At 39.6% G+C, this 21,464-nt stretch overlaps 1 protein-coding gene across 7 annotated transcripts in view; it reads left to right on the top strand.

The window, feature by feature from the left end:
• The window catches only part of ANKRD44 (ankyrin repeat domain 44), a 311,038-nt gene that overhangs the window by 278,453 nt on the left and 11,121 nt on the right, over positions 1–21,464 (top strand). For all 7 annotated transcript variants that reach the window (XM_070458494.1, XM_070458489.1, XM_070458495.1 and 4 more), the window contains exons 19-27: positions 4,488–4,575; positions 6,505–6,622; positions 7,930–8,146; positions 12,439–12,526; positions 13,180–13,263; positions 15,048–15,193; positions 16,174–16,256; positions 18,243–18,325; positions 19,911–20,002. In XM_070458494.1, the coding sequence (XP_070314595.1) occupies positions 4,488–4,575; positions 6,505–6,622; positions 7,930–8,146; positions 12,439–12,526; positions 13,180–13,263; positions 15,048–15,193; positions 16,174–16,256; positions 18,243–18,325; positions 19,911–20,002 (999 nt within the window). The remainder of the gene's footprint in view (positions 1–4,487; positions 4,576–6,504; positions 6,623–7,929; positions 8,147–12,438; positions 12,527–13,179; positions 13,264–15,047; positions 15,194–16,173; positions 16,257–18,242; positions 18,326–19,910; positions 20,003–21,464) is intronic.

Genomic DNA, 21,464 nt, shown 5'->3' with positions numbered 1-21,464 from the left:
TGGGTCGGGGAGATCCCCTAGAAAAGGAAATGGCCTCCCACTCCGGTATTCTTGCCTGGAAAATCCCATGGACAGAGGAGCCTGGCAAGCTACAGCCCGTGGGATTGTAGAGTGGGGTATGACTGAGTACACACACACACACACATGCGTATCTATCATTCTGCCCTAAAAACCCTCTATGCTGCATCTGACCTTCTTAACCCAAAAGAGTGTTCAGAACCTTTGGCCAATGGCAGTCACAAAACTTTCTGGGAAAAAAGGGCATGGTGTATTGTTATTGTCAGATAAATCACATAGACTAAAATCTCATAGCATTTTGAAGCATAAAATTAATATTTCACAACTACTTCATGAAAGGAATTGTCAGACAGCAGTCTGCTGAGTATGTTATTCTACAGTCTAAATGTTACTTCTTCACTTTTGCTCTGATTCTTTTCTTAATGATTTTTTTTTAATTAAAGTTTTTTTTTAGTTTTTAAATCGGAATGCAGTGCTCTGTTAGTTTTGCTGTGCTGCATCCCAGCTCAGCGGTGCGTGTACATGTGCGCCCTCCCCCGGGGGCACCCTCCCACCCGCATCCCACCCGCATCCCACCCGCATCCCACCCGCATCCCACCGTCCGGGTCCGCACGCAGCGCCGCGCTCGGCCCCCGTGATGTGCCGCAGCTTCCCACTCGCCGTCTGACACACGTGGCTGTGTGTACGTCCGTGCTGTTCTCGCAGCAGGCCCCACGCTCTCCTTCCCCCTCTGTGTCCACAAGTCCATTCTTCACGTCTGCATCTCTACTCCTGCCTTGCACACAGGTTCATCAGCACCATTTTTCTCGATTCCATATGTATGTGTTAATATGATATTTGTTTTACTCCTTATTTTTTCTCCTTTTTTAGTGTTTTTATTTTTAATTGAAACATAATTGCTTTACCAACACAATTTTTGTTCTGACTCTTGATGCATCAGGTGTAAAAATAGGCTCTTAAAAAGCTACATGTATTTTTCAAAAAGTAATTTGCCTCTTCTGTGACTTTTCTTTAATGCACATTAAATAAAACTGTGTCCAGATGCTTCTAGACATATACACAGATGACAAGGTAATGTGGAAGAGTTTCTAGCTCAGCTAAGGCATAGTTTTCTTTGGGTTCAGGTGTTCAGTGATAATAGCCTTTGATCAGGATAGCAGATATTATAAAGAGAAGTAAGTATCTTTCACTGTGAAATAATGGATGTATTAGGAATGTATAATGGATGTATGAGGAAGCGAAGGAATGAAAACAGTTTTCAGATGACTTTGTGATTCTTGTACTTGGGAAAATTTTCTCAGAATGTTTGGCTTCGTGGAAGCATTGCCAGCCGCATCTCTGAATGTCAAACCACTGAGGAAAAATAATACAAAGATTGAAAAAGCATGGTGTTGCTTAATTATCTGGAAGCAGTTGTTCCTGGAAAAAAACTTTAGCCATGAGGTTAGCAGTGATTGGTATGGTTAAATTATAAATTCTTATTTCCCATCACATTTAGTCTTTTTGGTATTAAGTATTATTATGAAATTTAGTATTCTAGGCATTCTTGATGTTACCATATAGTTTACATTTAAAGTTGCCTATTATTAATGTCAGCATCCTGCTTCAGTTACCGAGTACTTCCTGACACTTACAAAGGACCCATTTTGGTTGTGGAAAGTCGCCCTTGTGAACAGGTAAACAATGCGCAGTCATCATGGTCATTTATTTGCCACCGTGATAAAGGCTGTGGTCCGATGGCGCCCCCTAGTGGTCCACAGGACTGGCGCCTTTGGGTGTCCCCCGTCCAACCCGTTGAGAAGGTGCGGGCTGTCGTTCCGTTTTATTCGCCACAGAATGTCTGCTGCGCAGAAGCTTTAGCCTGCACTTCGAGAATCTGCTTTTCCAGAATCTTTTCCAGCTCATTTGAGAGGCCAGTTTTTCGTTCCAAGTCTTGAGAGGAACAGGAGCCAGGATGGGTTTTATCGGGTTTGGCGTAGATAGCTGTAATGACAGTGGTGGTCTTTGAGCAGCCTGAGAAATGGCTGTCACTCATAGTCAGAGGCTGAGCTAGTCAGACAAAGCCGGATTCGGCAGGGCGCAGCAGAAGGAAATGGTGGCATCTTTTTGCTAGAAGGCAGTTGGGGGAAAATCTGTGTAGGAAGCCGAGAATTCTAGTGTAGCCACTCTTTTAAAATAAGGGGGAATTATATTTACTGAGGGCTATTAGCTAAGCTCAGGAAAGCTACAGGCGCCCACCTCCCACCATCTCAACCTCACCCGCCCAAGAAAACACAGTACTGTAGGAATTAGTTTGCTCTCCAGCATACCGGATGTGCTCATCACTTTAGTGTGTCCAACTCTCTCCAACCCCACGGACCGTGGCCTGCCAGTCTCCTCTGCCCGTGGATTCTCCAGGCAAGAATACTGGAGTGGGTTGCCATTTCCTTCATAATGGATGAGTGATATGAATTGGATGAGTTTTCCCCTTTTTCAGTTTAGGCAAAAATAAAAATCCTTGAAACTGTTATGATTATGACTATGCATTTGAGCATACGGCAGGAGATCGTGGAGGACAGAGGAACATAGGTGCTACAGTCCAAGGGATGGCAGAGAGTCAGACATGATTTAATGACTAAATGACAACAACAATTTAAAGAATATCAAATTGATATAGAAAAATGAATCAATCAAAATATGCTGTATTTCATGAGTATTATAATACCACCTGTAGTACTTAGCTATCAGTCCTCTGCTAATTATTTTCTTTTAAGCATACATTAAAACTCTTGCATATTTCACTAGTGCTAACAGACTTAATGTAATTTTTAAAACGGAAAGCAAAAGCAACAACATTTCTACAAGATTTCCTCCTGAGGTACATAAATGGGATGTTGCTGAGAATTAGCTGAATGCAATGGTCTACAAAATGTGGGTATTATCCCTGTAGTTAATTTGAGTGGTGTTGATGAATGCAAGCTAATTCTAATATGTATTGTCCCTGAAAAATGTGTTGTAGTTAAATTAGCCTTCTCTTATGACTGGCATGCAATAAAAAGGGCTGTAAAACACAGCTCTAAGAAGAACCTTTATCAACATAACATAGCTGCATCTATTCCCTTCTCTCTCTACAACCATAACAAGGTTAATGCAATGTATTTTATGGTGTTCTTATTGTTCAGAGAGGAGAGAAGGTCACATTTAGAATTTTCAAATGTATTTGTTCTCATCCTACTCCCTGAGTAGAAAATCATGTCTTTTCAAGGCTGTGGGTTCCATTCAACGAGCTGAAGGAAAGTACCCTACCCCGTGGATTGTCAGCCTGGGAGGTGCTTCCTGACGCTGGGGCACCAGGGCCTTCTTCCTAAAGGACGCCTTTCCTGGTACACAGGGCAGGGCGAGTCCATGGGTCCCACCCCAGGCAGTCAAGGCCAACACAAGACTGGGGCCACGCTTCCTGCCCGTTGCAAGTCCCCTCCTGGGCAGCTGAGCGAGGAGGGGCCGGGTGAGGGCCTGCTGCCCCAGTCCCAGCTCAGCAGGGACGAGAGGGGGGCAGATGAGAGAGAGGGTGGGAGGCTGCTGGGAGAAGGCAGAGAAACAAGGGCTTTGACATGAGCAACTCAGACGGAGCAGTCCTCCAGCCCCTGGGGCGGGGGGCCATCTGTGAATCCTCTGGGAGTGCCAGTCAACATCAGTGAGCAGCGAGCCAATGGCTAGCATTGCCAGCTTGAGGTTTGACTTTAAGTCGCCAGTCATCAGTCAGAACGCCCACCTCAGAATGCAAAATGATGGGGAAATGAAGCAGATTCTGTTCCCATCTCCCTCCCTCCCCTCTTCCCTCCTCCTCTCTCCCGCTCCCCCCTCCCTCACCTGCTCTCCTCTCCTTCCTCCTCTGCCTTCCCCTCCGCCTTCAGCCTTCTTTAAAAAGGACTTGAGATAGGCTGGACACAGGAAGTTTGTACAGAGTTGGGAGACTCCCTTAGAGGAACAGAAAGGTTACCCAGAAAGTGGGCTGAGATGATCGGTTCTATAGGAGTAGATAAGAAAAGATGTCCTCTTTAAGGAAAAAAGCCTCTATACAGCATCCAGGAAAGAAAGTTAGGTGAGCACCACAGTGCCCTGATAGGAAGAAAGTGGAGATGGGTTGGTAACATACGCATTGCCTGCTGTGCCCAGCAGCTGGCATTAGCTGGACACCTGGGGATGTCCGTCAGCACCAGTTCAGTTCAGTCACTCAATCGTGTCCGACTCTCTGCAACCCCATGGACTGCAGCATGCCAGGCCTCCCTGTCCATCACAACTCCTGGAGTTTACTCAAACTCATGTCCATCGAGTCAGTGATGCCATCCAACCATCTCATCCTCTGTTGTCCCCTTCTCCTCCCGCCTTCAAGCAACAATTGGAAACCACCAATTTGAAGTCCAGATAAATTTTGTTTCAGAGGGATCTGTGTGGTCTGTTAAAAGAATGTCCATTATTTTCTTTTTCAGTAATTAATGGTCACACTCTGTGTATGCGGCTATTACTAGAAATTGCAGACAACCCAGAAGTGGTTGACGTGAAAGATGCCAAAGGACAGTAAGTGTTCTCACACCTGGGGTTGACATTTCAAATCACAACTGATCAGTTAATTTGTCAAACAGCTAGGAGGGCTGAATGCTAAATTCCAGATTTGGTGTTTATACTGGGGTGAAACTGATGGATGAGGGTCCTAAAAGAATGAAATAGCTTTGCACTGGACTATATATCCAAGAAAAATGTATGTGTGTGTGTGTATCTTGATGAGAAAGAGCTAACTTTTTATATATGTAGCCTTGTACTCTGGCTTTTAAAAAATATTTCCTGATTTGTTCCTTCTTCCTGTTCATTTTTACCCTCTTCTGAAGCTGCTGCCATCTCATTTTTTAAATTAATAATGGAATAGGACAGACCTCAAGAAGTTATCGCCTCCATAAAAATCCTTCATATTTTTATCCTTCCTGAGTTTTTTTCTCCCCAAGTATTTTCCATCTGTTAGCCTGTTCTCCCACCCAGTCTTGTCTTACGAATAGGAAACGCAGAGCAATAAAGCACTGGTGACTCACCCCAGATGTATGAGTTCATGTCGAAGACAGAACTAGACCTCACCTCCTGGAGCCCAGCACTTGGGTCCTTCCTCTGGACTTGTCCTACTTTTCTTTAAGTCAATGGAGCTTTGTTCAAATGAAATACTGAACCGAAATCCAACATAAAAAACTGTAGAAGTAGTTCCAGTTGCTCTGATAGAAACAAGAGCATTTCTTACATACCCACACACTCCCTGCTCAATTGATATTTGTCCAATGCTGCATAGTTCTGAAAATGATGGGATTCAAATGAACATTTTGAGGTGGAACTTTCCTCTGCCCTACTCGTATTGATCATTCCACTGCCACCATTTCATGTGATCATTAGAGACCAGAGGCAGATAGCTTGTTCCAGATAGTAGACAGCAAATCAGGGACACTCAGAAAATACTAAGCGATTGTCAAAAAGGGAGAGAGACTGAGAAAGAGAGAGACAGAAAGACAAAGGAAGAGAGGAAGATGCTCCCACTGGAAATGATGAGTATTTTTTAATCTTCTTTTTAAAAGCCTATTCAAATCAAAACCCACAATGAGGTATCATCTCATGCTGATCAGAAGGGCCATAATCAGAAAGTCTACAAACAATAAATGCTGGAGAGGGTGTGGAGAAAAGGGAACCCTATTACCCTGTTGGTGGGAATGCAAACTGGTACAGCCATTATGGAGAACAGTGTGGAGATTCCTTAAAAAACTAGGACTAGAACTGCCATACAACCCTGCAATCCCACTGCTGGCCATACACACCGAGGAGACCAGAACTGAAAGAGACACGTGTACCCCAGTGTTCATCACAGCACTGTTTATAATAGCCAGGACATGGAAGCAACCTAGGTGCCCATCAGCAGACGAATGGATAAGGAAGTTGTGGTACATATACACAATGGAGTATTACTCAGCTATGAAAAGGACTGCATTTGAGACAGTTCTAATGAGGTGGATGAAATTGGAACCTATTTATACAGAGTGAAGTAAGTCAGAAAGAGAAACACAAATACTGTATATTAACACATATGGAATTTACAAAGGTGGTAACGACGATCCTATATGCAGTACAGCAAAGGAGACACAGATGTGAAGAACAGACTTTTGGACTCTGGGAGAAGGCGAGGGTGGGATGATTTGAGAGACTGGCATCGAAGCATGTATATTACTGTGTGTAAAACAGATGGCCAGTGCAAGTTCAATGCAGGAGGCAGGGCACTCATAGCTGGTACTCTGGGTCAACCCAGAGGGGTGGGGTGGGGGGGGAGGTGGAAGGGGGGCTCAGGATGGATGGGACGCAGGCACCATGGCTGATTCATGTCAATGTATGGCAAAAGCCATCACAATATTGTGAAGTAATTATCCTCCAGTTAAAGTAAATTAATTAAAAAATAAAAGCCCACTTTCTCTCTTTTCCTAGAACCCCACTAATGCTTGCAGTAGCATATGGACACAGTGATGCTGTCTCATTGTTACTTGAAAAGGAAGCAAATGTAGATGCTGTGGACATCATGGGCTGCACAGCTTTACACAGAGGGGTATGTCATCTTCCTTAGCTTTAGTCAAGCAGTTCTGCAGTGAACTTGTTTCTTCTTTTTTTTTTTACCTTCTTATGAATTTTTAGTATCAAGATTGTTCCCTGAGATAGCCAGTTAACCTCAGTCAGTCAAAAAGAAATTACAAAATCTTTTGCAAAGATAAAATAATGGCAGGTACTCTTAGGTTCTGCTCTTGAGTTGTCATGTTTGACTGCGATAATAGATACCTGAACACCTATTGTTGCGAGACTTGGTTCTGCCTTCTGATTGCATGCACATCATAGGAAATTTGCAAAAAACATTTTAAAGCACAAATGACAAAATCATAATCTCTAGTAATCTTACCTCCTGAAGATAACTGTATCACCAGTCTTTTTTCTAAATATAGATTTGTTTTAAATCTTAAAAAGAATACAGAAGATGCTATTTGGAACCTTTTTTTTTTCTTATAGTATATCAAATATCTTAGTCCATATCACTAAATATTTTTCTGCCCTTTTTTAATCCTCCATTGTGTGCAGGTGTTGTAATTTATTCTGATGATTACCTAGTTTTGAGTAATCACGCTATTTTTAATTGTTCTTTATTACAATGTGGGCCCATTTATCACCTGACGTATGTACTCTGCTGAAATAAGTACACTCTGTATAATTCTTCATACACACCTGCTGAACTGTTTTTTCTTTTTTAAGTATATCAAGTAATCTAAATGAAACAAAAGCAGAAATCAGGAAATTGTTATTTAAAGATGGTGCTGACCACCACTGATCAATGAAAAGAAGAGGGTTAGGGTTAGCCCTAACCCTAACGCTAAATGTTTAATGCCATAATCTTAGATCTTATTTCTTGGGTACTTCCTATGGGCCACACAGCAGTCTGGGAGCCTTTACATATCTCATTAGTCCTCACAACAGCCTATGAGGTCACTATTACTATCCCCATTTACAGGTGGGTAAAGTTAGGCATAGAGAGATAAATTAACCTGTCCAAGTTTTACAAGAGGGAGCTAGAATGTAACTCATGTCTTCCTGATTTTAAAGCTGATACTTTCCACTGCATCATGATACTTTGCATGGTTATGTTTGGTAAGTCAAGAGATGTTTCTAAAATGCTGATGTTCACACAGACCTTTCTATTATGAATTCTTGCTAGGTTGTTCTGCGTTTCTCTGAAGTAGGATAAGAGATTTTCCCCTTAAGACCTGGGCGTTTTGTCCACGTACTTTGAGCCTAACCTCACTTAGTCAACAACTTTGCTTTGCTGAGTCTTCTTAGAGTTGTGTTGTGTTTTTAATCGCGATGCCTCAGATTATGACGGGTCATGAGGAGTGTGTGCAAATGCTGCTGGAACAAGAAGTGTCGATTCTGTGTAAAGACTCCAGAGGGAGGACACCCTTGCACTATGCGGCTGCTCGTGGCCATGCCACGTGGCTGAGTGAGCTGCTCCAGATGGCACTTTCCGAGGAGGACTGTTCTTTCAAAGACAACCAGGGCTACACGCCACTGCACTGGGCTTGTTACAATGGTGAGTTAATTGTCGCCTGACTGATTCTGATAGACTTCCTATCCCAGCACCACTGTGATCTCAAAGGAAGTGAGAACATAACATGATGCTGTAACCAAGGTATCCAATCTTTCTGCATTCAAATACTGCAGAACAAACAAACAAAAATACCTTTCTTAGAAAATATTTTTCCCTCCGTGGCTACCATGGTGCCTTATTGGAATGAAAATTTACTTTACACTTTTTGTTAGCCAGTAACATGTAACTCCTCATCAGAACTTCTGATGAACTAACTAGCTTAAATCAGGCTTTCTTTTCTATATGAGATAACCAGGGATACTACAAGGAATTGAAATAATACAGCTAAAAACAACCAAAACAATATGATGTGATAATGTCACTATTGACAGCTGGTAGGTGCATGATTTATCTTTTAGCATTGCATTTTAATGTCTCATAGTCCCATTTATTTAGTTACTCTTGCTACTGAGGAGATTTAAAATTTTGTGTTCCACTTATTTAAGTAGAAAAAGTACAATGCAAGATAATTATTACATTTCAAAAATAGTGAAGCCTCTAAAGTAAAATTAAGTCTTCATTTCCAAACTCACCTTTTGATATAATTTGGTGTTTATTTTTCATAATTCTCCCTTGAGAATATAAATCAACATATATGTATGTACATCTTTTTTAAAACTAGAATCATATAACAAATATTCTATAACTTCTTATTGTGCACTCAACATTCTATTGCAGATAACCTTACAAATCAATGTGTATCTATATACATTGATCTTTTTAATAGTTGTATATTTTATAGCAGATAAATAAGTATAGACATGCATGAGTATGAGTGTGTATATCAGAATTTAATACTTATTCAACCAGATCCCTGTTGATGAACATTCAAATTGTTTTTAGGTTTTTTTTCTCATTACAAACAGTACTGCAGTGTGTATGTTCATATCATAATACTTTATTCTGTTAGATAAATTTCCAAAGGGAAAATTATTGATGAGGGCTTATATATTTTTTAACTTTAATAAATTATACCATACTCCTTTAGTATGGCATAATTTTTACCCCCACCAAATGTAAATAAAAGCTTTTGTTAGCCCAAGGTGATATCCTCTTTTTAATTTTTGTCGATTTGAAGGACGAAAAAAGGGTATCTCATTTTATTTTGTGTTTCCTTGTTTAATTGTGTACTGATTTATGTATTTGCATTTCCTCTTCTGGAAATTACTTTTTCCATCTATTGCTCATTTTTGTCCTATTGAGTTGTTTATCTTTTTTCACACATTTGTAGGAGCACCTTATCTTAGAATATGAATCCTCTCTGTGTTATGTGTGTTGCAAATGTTTTTTTCTCAGTAGGTCTTTGCTCCTTGTTGATGATATCTTTTTCCTTGTAAAGATTTTGAACTTTTATGTAGTTGAATCTGTGAGATTTTTTCTTCTATGGTATGTAGGTGTACAGTCTTGCTTAAAAAGATCTCCTACCCCTAAGCTTACATGAATATTTTCCCATACATTTCTTGCTGTTGTTCAGCTGCTAAGTCCTGTCTGACTCTTTGCAACCCTGTGGACTGTAGCACATCAGACTCCTCTGTCTTCCACTATCTCCCAGAGTTTGCTCAAATTCATGTCAATATATTTCTTCAGTTCAGTTCAGTCGCTCAGTCGTGTCCGACTCTTTGCGACCCCATGAATCGCAGCACGCCAGGCCTCCCTGTCCATCACCAACTCCCGGAGTTTACTCAAACTCATACCCATTGAGTCGGTGATGCCATCTAACCATCTCATCCTGTGTCGTCCCCTTCTCCTCCTGCCCCCAATCTCTCCCAGCATCAGGGTCTTTTTCAATGAGTCAACTCTTTGCATGAGGTGGCCAAAGTATTGGAGTTTCAGCTTTAGCATCAGTCCTTCCAGTGAACACCCAGGACTTATCTCCTTTAGGATGGACTGGTTGGACCTCCTTGCAGTCCAAGGGACTCTCAAGAGTCTTCTCCAACACCACAGTTCAAAAGCATCAATTTTTCAGTGCTCAGCTTTCTTTATTGTCCAACTCTCACATCCATACATGACCACTGGAAAAACCATAGCTTTAACTATACGGACCTTTGTTGGCAAAGTAATGTCTTTGCTTTTTAATATGCTATCTAGGTTGGTCATAACTTTCCTTCCAAGGAGTAAGCATCTTTTAATTTCATGGCTGCAGTCACCATCTGCAGTGATTTTGGAGCCCCCCAAAAATAAAGTCTGACACTGTTTCCACTGTCTCCCCATCTATTTCCCATGAGGTGATGGGACCAGATGCCATGATCTTAGTTTTCTGAATGTTAAGCTTTAAGCCAACTTTTTCACTCTCCTGTTTCACTTTCATCAAAAGGCTTTTTAGTTCCTCTTCACTTTCTGCCATAAGGGTGGTGTCATCTGCATATCTGAAGTTATTGATATTTCTTACTCTGCTTCTATTGTTTTATTTATCCATAATCAATTCTTCTATTAAAATTTTCACTCAGAAACTGTGATTATTGGGTCCAGAAAAGTTTTATTGTGCTCTAACTGTATCAATTTAAGATCTTTCATTATGTTTTTATTACAATCCTCTTTTTTTCATTGGTTCTGACCTCAATAGTAGTCACATTTTCCATTTTTCAGTTTGGTTTTGCTCCCTCCCTGCCATTGGAGGATTGTGATTTTTTTTTTTTTTTTAATTTACTTGCTAATGGGTAAGGTCTCCCTAACCCCCATGTGAGTTAAGCTGCAAGGTCTATCTGGCCCTGGAAAACCTGCAGGAAGGGGGTGATAGAGTGCCAGTGTTGATTATAACGGCAGGTGGCAAACCTCCCAGAGACCACATTTTCTCCCATGTGGAGCTGGGTGGGGCGGGGGTGATAGGTCTGTCTGTTCTAAGGCCTCTCCAGCTACAAGCCAGGGAGGGGGAGCAGGCCTCTCCTAAACAATCCACTGGACTCTACACTCCAGGGTAGTCTTCCAGATTGCAGGTTTAAGCTCCCCTCTTCCCAGGATCTCCTTCACTGAGCACTTTGAAACACTGAAAGTCATTCAAGGATCCCCAATCCTACCTACACAGACCTTTATTTTGAGATTCATATAGCCTCCAAGAAATGGTTTGTGTAGATGCTGCCCCAAGCTAGGTCCTTCAGGGAAATTCATAGTAATAGAGAGGTTGAAATGTCTGGGAATATTTGAGTGAGAGTTGGATATAGTGAGAAAGCTAAACAGTATAACTCACATAAAATTAGGGGATTTTTATGTTCATTACTTCATATACTTCTCAGTCCTCCTAAAAGCAAAGTTTCACCTTTTTTCTCTACAGGTACAAAAAAGTTTGACTTATTTTAATACTTAAAATTGTTCAATCAACATCATTCTGGGGTAGATCAGAAGAGAGCTCTAATTTAGCATAGAATGCAGCCAAGAAGAGGTTTCCAGGGCAACAATCCATATTCCAAATCCAAATAGTTTTACCTTCTTGCCCTAATAATTGTATGAGAACATTGCATCACAAACCTCATTTAGGTCTTTTATCAAGTAAATTTCCCATCATCCTGTAACATCAATAGGGCAGGTATTCCTTCTCTGATTTTTTTATATGTAGGAAATAGAGGCTCATAGATCATATAACAAGAAAGCTCACAGAACTGGGGCCTTACTTAAATTCAGTTGATTTGAAAACTACCTGCCATTTTGTTGAAAGTAATTATTCACATTCATTCATCTACTCACTAAAATTGTTTAGTGGCACATTCATTCATCTACTTACTAAGAAATACTTAGTGGGTTCGTACTATTTGCCAGGAACTATTCTTTGGTACCCTTTTAAATACTATATAGTGTTTTACAGTCAAAGTCCTTTAACCTGCATTATCGTAAGTACTGTTTTTTAATCAATCACCTCTTCCTCCCTTCCCTAGGGTGCATAATTATAAGTGAACCTATTCATGTGGGTAAAAGGGAAATTTTCTGTTGTAAATATGGACAAACTGAGGCATACCTATGTTAGGTACCTACCTACTAAGAGCTGTGAGTATGGTAGAATTGTTCTGCTTGCAGATGAGGTCTCTTTCTCATCACTGCTTAATTTATTAATTGTATCTCAGAACGCCTATGAACATAGTTAAAAACATTTTGGCATTTGGTGAATTTTATTCCATGGAGAATGATCATTCAGTCAATTCAGGAAAATTCATAGGCCAGAATTCAGTACTTAATGAAAAAATAAAAACTTTCATTAAACAAAGTTTCATCTTAGAAGCTCCCTAAATTCTTTTGGTTCCTTGCAGGTAATGAAAACTGTATAGAGGTACTTTTGGAGCAGAAATGTTTTCGAACATTTATCGGTAATCCTTTCACTCCACTGCACTGTGCAATGTAAGTAGAAACACTGGAAGTTAATGGTGTGGCTTGGATTCTTTAAAATGGCTTTTGGCAGAAGGAAAACACTTTTAGATTACAGATAAGACCAGTATATTCCATTTTGCAGCTAAAGGCAAATAAGTCTGATATCAAAGTGCAGTATCTAATGGTAATGATTTTTCAGGAGCTTTTTGTGAAGTGGCTCACAAACCACCCAGGGAAACAGTAGGAAGGGGTGCAGTATCTAATGTTAATGTTTTCAGGAGCTTTCTGTGAAGTGCTGTGGTTCCAAGGTGGCTCACAAACCACCCAGGGAAACAGGAGGAAGGGGTGGACTGGGAACCACAGCACATACCACGTGAAGAGCTCTTCAAGTGCATCAGCAGTCACCTGTCTGCCAAATTCTAAAAATACGTTGGGGTTGACAGTAGTATCCCTGTGGACAATTAGACATTTTATTCCAGGAAGATTTCATACATGGTAATTTTCCAGTCTTCATAATGTTGAAATTCTTCTTTGGTAAATGAAACTTCTGCTCAAAATTTGTATCAAAATATTTAAATGCATCAGATTATTAAAGATACAGTGCATAGAAAGATGGAGTAGGAGGGGATATGTAATTTTTTAGAGAGCAAGATTTTAAAATTTTAAATCTATTTTTATTTTAGAATAAATGATCATGAGAATTGTGCATCACTGTTACTCGGGGCCATAGATTCCAGTATTGTCAATTGTAGAGATGACAAAGGCAGGTAAGTGATCCTAAGAGCCTGGCTCTTGTCTGATGAATCTTAGCCTTCTTTGTGGCTACAGAGTGGCCAAACATCTGTTTTTGATTGAAAAAGTAATATATAGACATGTTTTTAAATATTAAGTATAATAAACGATATATAAAGAAATTACCCTCCCCACAACTTCTAGTCCTCAACAGCCTGAGGAGCAGGGTTCTGAACAAAGTTTGACCAGTCAGGAACAAGCCTCATCTGCTCAACACGCTGCAGTTATTAACCTTGCCGGAGTAGGAAGTTTTATGCATTCACAGGCAGCTGTGTTGTCTCAGCTTGGCTCTGCCGAGAACAGACCTGAGCAAAGCCTTCCTCAGCAGACTCCAGCTCTCCTCTGCCTTTCAACAGCAGCAGCAGCAGATCCAACAGTTATTTCTTGCAGCATCAAATGGCTATGGCAGCAGCAGCAGCCCAAACAGCTCAGCTACATCGCCATCGGCATACAGGCAGCCAGTCAAAAAGTAAAATGAAGAGAGGCACGCCAACCACTCCAAAATTCTGAGTCTTGAATAGTTTTTCTTTTTAAAAACATAAGAGCATTGAATCAAAAGGATTCGGAGTTTCTACTTCATTTTTGTTTTTTAAAAATGTGTCAGTATTTTACATTGCTAGATATACAAACTTCATACAGAAGTTTGATTTTTAAATAAAAACAAATAATTTTTAAATAAAAACAGGGAAATGGTTTAACATACCATTAGGGTTGGTTTGCCTAAGTCATTGTTTTTTAAAAATGGTTTCACTGTACATAATACAGAAGTGACCTAAGAAATACTAGAAACATCTTTCAAAAAAATGTAGTTTGGTATTTATTTAGTATAAAAGGTTTGTGCACAGTGTAACAAATACAGTTTTTACAAATCTGACCAAAAAAAAAAAAAAGAAATTACCCTCTTAGTCCAGAAGCCCCAGCCTCTTCCACTGAGGAAACTACTTTAAACTGTTCTTTCTAAATTTTTATTTTCTTCCAAATATTTTGTATATATAACTATATAAATATATAAAAATATATATGTTTATATTCTTTTTATACAAATGCAAACATTCTATATTAATGTTCTCCTTTTAACATATCTTTGTGATCTTTCCATACCAGAACATAAATATTTACTATATTCTTTTTAAAGCTTCATATTATTCCATTGACTGGATATGTTATAATTTAATCAGCTTGTCCTCCTTTGAAGAATATTTAGATTATTTCAGAATTTTGGTGTTTTAATGAATGGTGCAGTGAGCAGTCTAGTACATGTATCTGTTTACATGACCAAATGCATCTGGGAGATAAAAGTGCTAGAACTGGAATTTTTTGGTTCAAAGATCATAGTGTTTAATTTTGATAAATCATGCCAAATTGTCCTCCCAAAGAAACCAGACATTCATTAAATGATGTAGGCTTTTTTTTTTTTAAAAAAATAGCCAATTATCTACAAATCTAAGGCCTAATTTTGAAAGTGTATTTATCAGTGATGCGAGAGGTCACTGGAACTCAAGATTAAAGGGTCAGTAAAGATGCTGATTTTATTATCAGGACCACTGCCTACACCCCCCAAGTCTAGGGGTGCCATTCACATGGGTGACACTTCAATGTCTACCCTGAATGGCCTTTGAGGGGACCTGGTCACCATCTCTGTAAGCAGTAATCTTTAAATCCCTAAGATGACACCGTGCACATGTTTCTCAGACACATATAGAAAGGGAGTGTGTTACGTTTATAGGAAGCTAACATCATATTTGTTTTAAATTGTTAGGACACCACTTCATGCAGCAGCATTTGCTGATCACGTGGAGTGCTTGCAGCTTCTTCTGAGACACGGTGCTCAAGTGAATGCGGCAGACAATTCAGGGAAAACACCACTGATGATGGCTGCTGAGAACGGGCAGGCTGGTGCTGTGGGTACGTGCTTGCCTTGTGGACTTGGCGTTAGGCCTGTCTAAAACCAAAGGAATGTAAAGTTGGGAAAGTGGTCATCCTTTTGGTATATACATGTGAGAGAGGACCAACATTGTATTTAAGCCACCTAATCTGCTTGCTGTTCATCTTTAGTCCCCTGTTAACTTGGTCATTGATAGACTTTGTCAAAGTGAGCCCACCTTTCCACAGTGAAATCTGTTAACATTTAGAAACCAAATAGAACAAAAGAATCATTTTACCTGGAAATAACAAAACTGTAAAGACAATTAAAATTAATGCCTATAGGGACTTCCCTCGTGGTCCACTGGTTAAGACTCCATGCTCCCAGTGCAGGGAGCCCGGGTTTGATCCTTGGTCACTAAACTAGATTCTGTATGCCTCAGCTGAAGATCATGCATACTGCAGCTAAGACCTGAGAGCAGCCAAAGAAATAGAAGTAAATTAATAATTATGGACTTTGGATTTGAATAGAACAACTATGGCAATAAAGTGGCTTCTCTGATAGCTCAGTTGATAAAGAATCTGCCTGCAGTGCAGGAAACCCTGGTTCGATTCCTGGATTGGGAAGACTGCTGGAGAAGGGATAGGCCACCCACTCCAATATCCTTGGGCTTCCATTGTGGCTCAGCTGGTAAAGAATCCACCCGCAATGCGGGAGACCTGGGTTCAATCCCTGGGTTGGGAAGATCCCCTGGAGAAGGGAAAGGCTACCCACTCCAGTATTCTGGCCTAGAGAATTCTATAGACCATATAGTCCATGGGGTTACAAAGAGCCGGACACGACTAAGCGACCTTCACTCTCACTTTCATGTGAAATAAATTGTTACTTTTTTCTTTAAAAATACTAGTTATGGTAATGTGAGTATACAAATTTAAAAGCATTGTTGTTTTGGTAGTAATTTCTTCAAAATGCATGTAATTAGCGTGTGGTCTTAATAACCATCTTTTGGCTTTTTCTGCAGATATTTTGGTGAACAGCGCCCAGGCTGACCTGACTGTAAAGGATAAGGACTTGAACACATCCTTACATTTGGCTAGTAGTAAAGTATGTAAATAGGTTGAAACACTGTTATTTAGTGTAATGATAAAATGATAATAATAATACCTAAATCTGTCCATCAGAAGTGTGTATCATGGCTCTTAATTAAGATGTATGTTTTCCCAGGATGGTGCCATTCTCAGTGGAATCAGAGGGGGAAGCAAAGGGCAGACCCACACAAAGGGGTTGATGGGCTATGCTTCTCAGGGGATTTGCCAGTTGAATTCTTGCCACAATCTGGTTTGATGCTGCCAATGAATCTGTCTTCATGGTTGTGGTATCATATTTTGCTTTTAAACACAGGTTAGGAACTTAGTTAAATGGCTTCTAAAATATAAGCAGTTCCACATGTTTTCATTTATTCTGCTTAAAGACATTGTAATAACACAGCCAAAAATACTCTTTTATGAGGCAAATAAATGTATTCATTTATGTATGCTTCTCTTGTCTCCCTTTTCTTCTGGTACGTAGTTGAATGCAAAGAATGTGTGTGTGTGTGTGTTTGTTTTAATAGCATCGTGCTCACATATAGCTCCAAGGTTCCTGCTTTTGTAGAAAAATAAATGTATGATTTTATGAGAGTGGGATCATACTGTTGGATAACCTGCTTTCGTTACTGAATCATATATTATGAATATCTTCCTTTCAGACATCATATATTACAGTGTTTTAGAAGATGTATGGAACCCTGCCTTAGGATTGTGCTACCCTTGATTCATCCCATCCCCTATTTTTAAACATTTCCTTGTTTCAAATATATGCTACTACAAATAATACTAATTGTAGTATAATAATCTGAATAAATCCCTAAATATGAAATTAGTGAGTCTAAGGCTATGAACACTTCTAAGACCAAATTGCCCTGTAATAAGGTTTTAACCATTTACATTCCACCAGCAGTACATGACAATGAAAACTCCATGGGCACTTCTAAAATTATCTTTACGTGTTTCCCTTTTAAGGTATTGTAATATGATGCTAGTTGACACCAGTGATGATGGTTTGTTCCAATATAGTTGTATCATTAAAGGTGTTATCTATACCCAGTGGTACCAGAAGTCTCAGCCATTCCTTTCATTGGTTACATTTTTCCCGTTTCATGATCCAAGAAGCCTTTGGAAACCACAAAAAGTGCTCAGGTTCCTGAAGTTCATGTTAAGTTGTCGTGTTTTCATGAATATAAGTACAATGCTTTTCAGACTTATTGTGCAAATGAATCCTCTGATAATCTGGTTCAAATGCAGATTATAATTTAGTAGATCCAGAGTGGGGCTTGAGGGCCAATGTTTCTAACTCCCAGCTGATGCTGATCCTGCTGTTCTGTTGAGCCATGTTTTGAGTGTCTAGGGTTTAGGAAATGGTCACCGCTTAACCAGGCACTGGGCCTGAAGTTCCAAAAGGGTCTGTATTTTATTAGTTGATTTTTTAGATTTTCAGCCATCATAAGTCATAACATATAGAGGTATCTTTTAAATGAGGAAGAAAAGAATGACCTTTGCTGGAAAAGACTATTTATAAGGCAGCCAGTGATGAATGATACAGATAACAGGTACAATGGGAATTCCAGTGATAAGTGGATACTGAGGTGGTATTTGAAGGTTTGAGGAAGGAGATGGGACTTGACTTGTGTTTAAAAAGCTTTGTTGAAGAATTTAAAAGACACTCCTAATTCTACTCTCTGTTTATCTGCTGACCTAACTGACATAGCATCAGCTTCAGCTCCTTGGACATTAATTCTAAAAGTTGTCGTAAAAACGGTAATATTTTAGATCAGATTTATATTAATCAAGTCCTAATAAATCCATATTTAGAATCTTTGAAAATCTAGGGCTGTTTAACCATTTGCTTTTAGAGGAAAATGAATTATTCATAAAATAGCCTATTTTGATATTATGCAGGGAATACATGTTAAATTTAAAGCATACTGAAGTGATTTCCCCAGAACATTTCTGTAACTCTGTTCCATTTTCTTATCTTTTTTTCCTTCATTAGGGTCATGAAAAATGTGCCTTGTTAATACTTGACAAGATACAAGATGAGAGCCTTATTAATGCAAAAAACAATGCACTGCAGACGTAAGTGTGGCTACTAAAGTTTGACTAAATCCCAGATTCATAGTCGTTTATTTGACCAATAATAAACATGTGCTATATTCTAGGCTAGAGCTGGGGGATGCAGTGATGAAAGACACAAATCTGGCTTTTCCTTTGTGAAGTTCATGGTCACATATCTACAATTGCTGACAAGCTAGACATTTTTAGTTAGAAACTTTCTTCTGATATGCCTTCATAGAATTTTGTGAGGTGGCCTGTGTTTTTCCTTGCTGATATTTCTAAGGTAGTACTAAAAATATAGTGGGTTGTTAGAAAATCTTACCAGCCACCATATTTGAGGAGAAACTATTTGTTTAAACGTATTAGTTTTATGTATTTTTACTGGAAAACAGGTTTTATTTATCAAGTTCCCAGAATATGTTTGAAGCATTTAAGATATTTGTGCTAATTATATTTTAATATAATTCAGTGTAATCCTTAGCGTGAAAGACCCAAAAGCTGCTTCATTTTCCATTTTAGGAAATTACCTATGCATTTGTTTTCAGCACAAAGGAATATTAGAATATTTTTTCCATTAAGATGTTTAAGCAGAATAGCAGAATATATTGTTTGACATTATTCTTTCAGTTCAGTTGCTCAGTCGTGTCCGACTCTTTGCAACCCCATGAACCACAGCACGCCAGGCCTCCCTGTCCATCACCAACTCCCGGAGTTTACCCAAACGCATGTCCATTGAGTCGGTGATGCCATTCAACCATCTAATCCTCTGTCATACCCTTCTCCTCCTGCCCTCAATCTTTCCCAGCATCAGGGTCTTTTCAAATGAGTCAGCTCTTCGCGTCAGGTGGCCAAAGGAGTTTTAGCTTCAACATCAGTCCTTCCAATGAACACCGAGGACTGATCTCCTTTAGGATGGACTGGTTGGATCTCCTTGCAGTCCAAGGGACTCTCAGCTTTCTTTATAGTCCAACTCTCACATCCATATGTGACCACTGGAAAAACCATAGCCTTGACTAGACAGACCTTTGTTGGCAAAGTAATGTCTCTGCTTTTTAATATGCTCTCTAGGTTGGTCATGACTTTCCTCCCAAGGAGTAAGCGTCTTTTAATTTCATGGCTGCAATCACCATCTGCAGTGATTTTGGAGCCTAGAATTCTAAATTCAGTAAAACTTCATTCATGCCTTTAGTAATAACAATGTTTAAGATTATGTATATGGATGATTGTAACACCAGTCATATTGATTTCATATTGGTCAACTGTGTGAGACAGTGATCAAATACTGATACAGAAGGCAAGGGGTAAAGAACCTTCTGGAAAACACACCAGAACTTGAGTTCTTTCTCTGGCTCCCTGTGTCTTGTCACTAAGGTTGTTTGAGGTGTAAAATATTTGTACAATAATATCCACAGAAGAATTTGGGCCAATGTGGAAGAACAGTTGGATCTTTAGCTCTTCAGAAATTCTTTTTGAAAAAGTGAAAATACTCGTGTTATTTATAGATTCTCAAGTCCTTTCTTTCTTTCAACCACGCAGATTACTCAGAATGCCACCTTCTCATACAAACATGCATCACAGTTGACATTCAGTGTTGTCTTTTTTTCAGACCCCTCCATGTGGCCGCACGCAATGGCTTGAAAGTGGTTGTTGAGGAGCTGCTGGCCAAAGGGGCTTGTGTGCTTGCTATAGATGAAAATGGTAAGTGGGAAAAGTAAGCCATTACCTCAGGTGCCAACGCACCTGCTATAAAGCAGAGGAAAATGGAAAAGCCAGGAGCTAGTTTAAAAAAGCAGTGAGAACTCTCTTTCCCTTGGAAGTCCCCTGTGTGTGAGCAGTCAAGCAAGGATGATTTGTCCTGTCTGTTGTTGTAAAACACATAGTCTCCCTGCAGTCCTCCAGTGCCTTCCATGTGCATGTCATGTTAGCAGCTGGTCTCAAACTCCTCAGCATGGTGGTTGAAACATGTTAGATACACTCAACTTGGTATTCGAATGAAATTTTAACTGCACATGCTGAAGAGTTAGGGATCACATGTGTCATGGGTGCATGCTCAAGGGCTCAGATTGAAACATCTTAGTTATTTCAGTTCATTCTGAGATCAAACCTCTAGGTATTATTTTACAGAACAGATCAGAATTCATATTTTCAGTAGGGATACTTGGGGAACATGAGTAAAAATTTTAAATTAACATCTAGGCTTGAAAGCTTCTTCTGATCTATACCACATTTCTTTTCTAAATGAACTAACTCTTAACAGAAGCTTTCTACTCTTATTTCCTAAGAAATTTAGAAAGCTCATGAGTATGAGAATTATATTAAACCACCATGCCTTTTAAATTTGGGGAGCAAAAGAGGAACTTCTGGATATTTACCATTTAAGTAATTTTTTGAATGTGGCATTAATTGTGGCATTTAATTCAAGTATTATAAAATGTATTAACATAATCCAACTGCTTATTACAGGTATTGGAATTAGCAGCTCATGCCTATTTCTCAGAAGTAAGCAGCCATATGACATCATTAGCTAACTGCTGTTAGTTTTGGTTTTGCCGCCCCATTTATCCTAGCATGTACCCCGCTCTGTCCCCAGCCTGACTCATGTAGGAGATGCGAAAAGTTCTCTATTACCCCGTCTCCTCAGTCTTCCTGCCCCACCTTCCCTCACCTTCTTATTACTACTATATGCACATGCATTAATACTTTAGGGTTGACGGGCAGAGCCCCACAATTTTTCTCCAAAATGACCCAGGAGTCCAGAATGAATCAGTTTTGCCTTTCTTCAGTGTAAGTCTGCAGTATCTGAGGCTTGTTCAGCCCATAGCAAACTCAACAATAAATGCACCAGGGTTGTAGAACTGCAGCCTGTGTCAGAGCTTAGCTACCCACTAAAGGCCTAGGAACATTTGGGACGATTTTGTACCACACTGCAGTCTTAATTACTTACACAGACCTCTGTGGAATGGAGTGTTAAGGTATCTGTCCATTCTTGTTTGTCTTCATACCAGAGAGAGGATTCATCTGTTAAGCAGGGAGGGGAGCAGAAATAAGGTCAAGTGCTAACAAATGATACAGCAAAAAATTAAGATTTTTGAGCCAGTGCCTCTGAATAAAATGAGCCAGTGGTTAGTAGAAAGTTTAGCCAGGAGAGGGGGCAGGTAAA

The sequence above is a fragment of the Odocoileus virginianus genome, chromosome 30 (assembly GCF_023699985.2).
Source record: "Odocoileus virginianus isolate 20LAN1187 ecotype Illinois chromosome 30, Ovbor_1.2, whole genome shotgun sequence".
Classification (NCBI taxonomy): Eukaryota; Metazoa; Chordata; class Mammalia; order Artiodactyla; family Cervidae; genus Odocoileus; species Odocoileus virginianus.
Note: the sequence above shows the minus strand (reverse complement) of the source record. Positions and strands in the feature narration are given on the sequence as shown.